At 39.8% G+C, this 7165-nt stretch overlaps 1 protein-coding gene across 3 annotated transcripts in view; it reads right to left on the bottom strand.

Annotated features, from left to right (window-relative positions):
- LOC108746075 (serine/threonine-protein kinase 24-like) overlaps positions 1–7165 on the bottom strand; it is a 79356-nt gene that overhangs the window by 12143 nt on the left and 60048 nt on the right. For all 3 annotated transcript variants that reach the window (XM_018482599.1, XM_018482597.1, XM_018482598.1), the window contains exon 3: positions 3390–3614. In XM_018482599.1, coding sequence (XP_018338101.1) covers positions 3390–3614 — 225 coding nt within the window. The remainder of the gene's footprint in view (positions 1–3389; positions 3615–7165) is intronic.

Raw genomic sequence — 7165 nt, 5'->3', positions numbered from 1 at the left:
ATATTTTAAGCGCTGTAGGAAAAACCATTCACTATTTATTTATAATTTTTTTCGATAAAATAATAAGTTAGAAATATTTTTAAAGCCCATATTAGAAAATAATACGTTTAAAAAAATGCAATATCTTTTAGCAAGACTCAGAATTTCCCTAGAAAAATCCGCTTGCTTGAAACGAATTTTTTCGAGCGCACGCTGAAAAGGAGGAAGCTATTTATTTATTAATTTTTATAATAAAATATAATAACAAGGTCTCGGTAAAATTATTAAAAATATTTTTAAAAGTAATACTATACGAAATAACGTTACATATATAATTTTTCAAGGTAATACATATTTTTTAAACGCTCAGAATTCTCCAAAAGAAAATATCTGCGCATCTTCGAACGAATATGACATTATACCGTTCTATCGCGTGCGCCGGGAAAATTTCGTCCGGCGCCCTGCGGTGAGCAAGCAGCTACCGGATCGAGGAGTGCCGTCACCCGATAACCGTTGTTGACCGACTTGGTCCTGTCTTAATAACAGTTTCCGAAGGCAGGAAAGCCACGGCGATCGCGAGATACATCCGTTGCACGATGACATCAGGCGCGTAGACGGGCGCGTAGGCACCCGCCTGCCTTCCTTCATCTTCCCGATAACCACCGTCGATGTGTCATCGCGGAAACGTGCCATTGTTCCTCTCTCGCATCATGCGGGGGAATGGAAAAATGTTCGACGGTGAGAGAGAGAGAGAGAGAGAGAGAGAGAGAGAGAGAGAGAGAGAGAGAGAGAGTTTGGGAGGTTGCGGACGCGGAAATATCGCGGCAGCTCGCTCTGCGGCTTTTGACATTTACCGGAGCGACCGGAGTTCCTCCTCCCCATCGCAGGTTTCCCCATCGCTTTAAATAGATTTTACCTTGCACAAACCAGACCATTTCTCTCTCGTCCACGCGATAAATAAGATCTCTCATTGGTTAATCGTCTCGTGACTACGCTAATTATATACATTTGTACACCTCCTCGAGTCGGACAGGCTCGAGTCGTGCCATTTGTAACGCTCCGCTGCGCGGGATCGCGGCGTTCTTTCGTAATTATCAATCGCGAAGCTTGATAATTACGATCGCTTAATGTTCGCACAATTATTTATGCGAGCGCGCGTGAGCGGGAAACGCCCGCGCCCAGTTTTTCAAATCGCGAACGTCGCCGCGCAAATTGGCGAGAACGTATTTCCAACCCGAGTGTATTCACGCTCGCGGGAGCGACTAACTAACGATCGTTAATGAACGTTTCGCGGCGGTCATTAAGGAAACTTCTCTCCGGCCGGGCGCGATATCGAGCGTCGCTTCATTTCATAAGTAATCACACTGAGCTTCCACGGTCTTTAGCCACGAAAACGAAGGAGGGTTAATAGGAGGGGCGCGTAAAAGTAATCCGTTTTCTCGTCCCTGCAGCTTCGCGAGGGATCGGCATGCAATTCTTCCCCTTTTGCTGCAATTAACGGTCTTCCTTCAACAATCCTCGATAACAATCGCGTAGATTTACTGTGTCACTCTGTTAAAGGGGGCCATGAAGTTTATGATTTATTCTGTTGCTACAACATTTTAGGCCAAGTAATTGTCGGTATCAGGAAGCGCCGCTAATTACTAAGGATAAAATCAAGTTCAATGTGAATTGAAAATTAAAAATTAAATATTTAAGCTTCACTTTCTTTCGAGTAATATTCATAAGAAATACTATTTCATACATCGTACTTGCGAGGTAATCAATCCCGATTAGTTAGTTAATTTGGTAAGTTAAATATCTGCGAAATTTGAAATGTACTTATAACTCTTATCAGCAGGTAGTTTTTAAAGAATCGAATTTTATATACTATAAGTAATACTCAAAGTCCAAAAATGAAATTGTTGGTTTAAAGATTAGAAAAAAATATATAATATTGTACTCTCTAAAAGTGAGAATCAGTGCTGCACTTATAATTGATGTAATCATTAGCGAATATTTACTGTTTTTCAGTAATAATACACTGATTCTCCGACATCACGATTTTCTGCAGACTGAAACGCATTCATTTAATGCATGTTTCTCTTGTCTTTTCTCCTCTACAATATCGCGAATAGCTTGCCGGTAATGCAACAGAACGATACGAGCGAGAAAACCCATCGCTTTTCAACCACCATTGAAAGCGTGTCGACAATCACGTAAAACATAATATCTCCTCGTCGTGGTTCGCCAGGTTTAAGCCAGCGGAACACGAGACTTATGCAAATGACCGCCCGCGACCTTTTAACGAAGCGCTCGATCCCGTTGATCGACATGATTTTCCCGGCGTACACGGTATAGAACGGTATAAAATCGTATTCGTTTGAAGTGAGCAACTGTCTTCTCTTAGATAGACAACTATGAGCCTTAAAAGAAATTTTCTTTTCAATCGAATTTCTAATAATTCTATCAACTTATTTATTACTTTAATGTGTAAACAAATAAATAAATATGTATATGGATGTTTTCTCCCTGGTAGAAATGTATGCAGTTTTGCTAGACACCTATCCAGTTACTATCTAATATTACTATATTCTCGTTAGTTGTGCCAATACCGAGTAGAAAAATGGACAACGTCCGTTTCAGCAGTTGGCTTGCTTATTAATTAATCAATTTAATATTCATTATTTGTCGCGCTTCTATTTAGTAAATGGATTCAGATTTTACGCAACTTTTGTATGCGGTAACTGTTCAAAAAATGAATGCTATTGCAACGTGCGTTTCATTGAAAAAATATAGATACATTTTCTGCAGAAATATATTTAATAATTCTATTAATTTCAATTATTACATTGAAAATTAATAAATTAATCATTTACGACGAGACATTAAAAATCGCGAAATAAAAATCACTTTTATTATTCAATAATTCTATTAATTTCAATTATTACATTGAAAATTAATAAATTAATAATTTACGACGAGACATTTGTGAAATCGCGAAATAAAAATCACTTTTATTATTACGACGCCACAGAACGAATCGCGGGGATTTGTGATATTCCCCCGATTGTGCTCGTTGAATCTCTCGCAGGAAGCGGAAGCAACGGACGACGCGACACAGCCGAGCCGGAAGCAATAGTTAACCGACCGTCAAGCCCTTCCTATTCTTTGCCGTATGAAAAATGTTGGGGCGTAACAGCCAAGCGCCGTCGATCGAGTAGCCTTTTATTTTTGTGCCTATGTGATTACACGGCTGCGATTCGTTGGAACAGAACAGTGACAGAAAGAGGAGTGCCTCGGCTAGTATTTTATTCTAAGCAAATATCATTCAGAGCAAATATCATTTGACAGCCCTAATAACGCGCAACCGAGTTTTCCGGTTTCTCGAAACATACCAAGGAAGAGTGTACTTTTTTCTTTTTACCTACCTTGAGATAAGATCCATAATACTTGGTGACGTATGGGCTGTCACACTGCGACAGTACCATAATTTCCTGCTGTATGTCTTCGATTTCATCTTCCGCCTCTTCGAGATCGATAATCTTGATGGCCACAACCTGCTGGGTCCTGTTGTCGATACCCTTGAAAACCTCGCCGAAGCTACCCTTCCCAATTCGTTCCTGTTTGGTAAATATCAGCTCGGGGTCCACCTTCTGTAACAGAGAAATTCAATAGTCTCCGATTACTACACCTTTAGTCATTCGGCATTCCGCATTCGTTCGCTATCCTATGTCTTCGCGTTCCTGCGTCTCGCTACGTCATTTCCGCAAAAAAGCTCCGCGCATTTTTTTCCGTGACGCAATAACGTAACGGGACGTTGAGAAATTTCGAGACCCCTCGAGGCACTCGAGACTTTCTTCTTTGTTAATGTGCGCGCGGCCTTCGAGGAATTAATAAATGCAGTTCCACAGTAATGCGGTTCTCCTTGGCTCTTTTCTGCGAGATGACACATGATGTCATAACGGTCTTACGATACTAACGTATGAATCGTTGACTTCACTTTCTTTATGTAAAATCGAAATAACTCACGTCTCTCTAATAATATCTCGCGACGTGATATCTCGCAAATCATGAAATACGAATATGAGCATCCATGGATCATTGGTTGCCGCTCGTCGTTGCTTACAGCAAATTATGGTAACAGGATATCTCACAGCACGAGCAGTTTGACAAATGAAACGTCCTTCCCTCTAATCCGCTATTTAAACTTGCGCATGAGCGTCCTGCATATGTTTCTTCTTCGTGTTTGGAAGCTATTTGCGCTAAGAAGCAACGTTACTCTCTGCCGGGACGTTAATAAATTATCGCCATCGCTATTTCGCACTTTTCGCGTCTCGGTAACAAAAAAGTTCCGCGACACTTTAACCTGCTGTTATCTGGAAATATATTTCGACGTGTCGAATAGCGAGGCTTTAATCGAAACGGGGGTGAAAACGGGCTTTAACGGTGATGAAAAAAGAAATGCCTGCTTCTTTTTTTTTTTTGGATAAGCGTAATTTTGACAATCGCAGTCGTGCTTCTACACATGGTTTTTTGGACACATGGAAATCTCTAGATAAAAATTTCGATGGCCTAAGTGCATGCGTTGATTTTTCTTTGATTTTTTAGAGAGAGATATTTCCAGTAAAAGGATTAGATTTGACGATTTTATTTTAATCAACACAATAGGTCTGTCCACGTTGTGTTTGCAATTTTTGCACTCAGCGTCTTCTCTGTCTTTCCCTTCAACGTCCAAATAGAGTAGAACGAGACTATTCCATCAATTTCAACTTCAGTCACAGAAGCTTCAACTACGGCAGTAAACTACTTTTCCTTTGCAGTGACGTGCTTACAACTACAATGCACGAACACGATTGCTTCTTGAAAGCGTAAACATGACCTTCGAATGTCGAATCTGCGCCGTTTAGAAACGTAAATACTACCTCTGGTCTGAATTGTCCCGTGAAAAAGCCCCGTTCTACGTACCTTACATATTTATCTCATTTTATGCAAAATTTTTTTGAAGATTTCAAGCAACGCGAACAGATCTATTAAAATTTCAATCCTTCGGCTAGACAGTGAGATCTCTAGCAGGACAGTCATCGATTTCCAGTTAAACGTTAATCGAAAAGTGGCAGTCGCATTCATAAAACTTGTCGCGACAGTCAATTAGAAGTGTCAGTAATATTATTGACCGCACACTTTAATTGGTTGTCACGACAAGCGTTGTGAATGCATTTTATCTGTGTTGCGACTTTATTTAGACCGGATCTTTAAACTTTCTTTCGCGTTTTGCGGATTATTGTTACAGAACGCAGGACTGGGTTTCCGAACGAAAAATGTCTAAAGGGCTGTAGATCCAGATAAGCCACAACATGCAAAACGCATTTGCAACAGCTAATTAAAAGCGTTAACAGTACCATTCACAACTCAAAAAGAATGATTTTTCAAGGGTTATGAAACGAAACAAAGGGACGTTTGATAATGTTAAAAATATTTTTTTTTGTCAATATTACTTGATTATCTATAGTTAATTATTTTCTGTTAAGTTGAAAAATAGTTTTTCCCTCTTTCTGAAAAAATTCTTCGAGTTATGTCACTTTCAAAGTTCTAGAGCGATAACATTTTTGCTGTTTTCATAACGTTTTTTTTTTTTGCACGCGCGTGTTGCAAACGAGAGCACGAAATGGCAAAATAGCCTGAAGAAAATGGCGCGACCGTGAACGCAACGTTTAAAAGTTTTTTAATGAAACATTGCATCTTTTATACGACTTCCACAAAGCTATCGCCATATAGTTTTAGGATTCTTTCGGAAGCTTCATTTTTTTTTTCGCCTGTAGTTGACTTTAGTTTTAATAGAACGAGAGTAAGCCATTTAATTGTAGGTACTTGCAACTTAAGACACTATAACACCACAATTTTTTCGCTGACATCATCATGTAGATAAGGAATCCTCTTTACTTCCACTCGTTGAATAGTTACGCTACGTTGATAAATGTCGGAAACGCTAATTTGTCGGCACCCGGGCTAATAATGAATATGCACGTGAGCTTTGTGCACGAAGCGTTGACTCTTCATTTTCTCGCGCTCGCAATCACATAAAAAGTCGGTAAACTGAAAGCTCATATCATGGCAGTGAGATTAAAGCGAAGCGAAGGGTGAACGGAATGAAAATTCGCGACCGTAGGTAAAATCCGGAAAATTTGCTTTGCAAATTCCCTCATATATCTGACGGTGATGTTTCGTGACTGCCGAAGCGTTTTATCGCGCTGGTGGATTTAAAGGTCATTGATTCCCGTCGTTGGATCTCGACTATTTTCATTTCATGCAACTTAGGTCATCGACTTTTCCTCGCAAAATCGGTATTTACACGAGCGTGTCGTACGGAATACTAAAAATTGCACTATTACTATTACCGCTTTGTATTATCAGGCTTCTCCAATTTGAGCTCCGAAATGACAACGCAAAAACATTCAATCGAATAAGATTTCATGGACTTGCAAAGTGTTGATAAACGTTGATAACGTCGCTCAGTGTATCAACACTTTATAATCCCATATAATGTTATTGATTTTTCTCACGTCAATGCTTTTACGTTTTGCCTTTTTGACACCGGAGCTAATTTGGGCCAGCTGTTATTTTAATATTATCGCGATTCATTATGTAATAACCGGAGATTACCAAAAATTAACATATTGCAAATTCGCGGTGGCTATTACACGACAGGATGCAGCCCATCGCTTGTTCTGCCAAGCCATTAATCCGCGTTGTTAACCACACTTGTCACGGGCGTATTTATCAACATTATTGTACTCGCAATTTACGCGAAATATTTAAAGCAATCATGTGAAACACTCGAAAATAGCTTTGGACTGAATAATTCTGACACGGATCATCGCGATATGTGTAATAATATATCAATTAGTGAGGGGGAAAAGGCTTCACTTCCGCAATCGCAAGTTACGGATGTAGTTACTGTATGTAATCAGAGTCAGATGCTCGTCCGAGTGGTAGCGAGGATGAACGAGAATAGGTCAGACGAGAAAACATGCATGATGACTCTCGATTCCATGTACAATACTCTTCCGTCGTTCGCTCTTTGATCTCGTAGTTTGAAACTCGCGACACAGATTCTAATTAATGGCTGTCGCAAAGAAATCCAACATGTAGACGGCCAAAGATGGTCACGTTCGAGGGGATGGCAACGAACGATACTCGCATAAAT

The sequence above is a fragment of the Trachymyrmex septentrionalis genome, unplaced genomic scaffold, assembly GCF_001594115.1.
Source record: "Trachymyrmex septentrionalis isolate Tsep2-gDNA-1 unplaced genomic scaffold, Tsep1.0 scaffold16, whole genome shotgun sequence".
NCBI lineage: Eukaryota > Metazoa > Arthropoda > Insecta > Hymenoptera > Formicidae > Trachymyrmex > Trachymyrmex septentrionalis.
The sequence above is the reverse complement of the archived record's forward strand: the minus strand, read 5'-3'. Positions and strand labels throughout refer to the sequence as shown.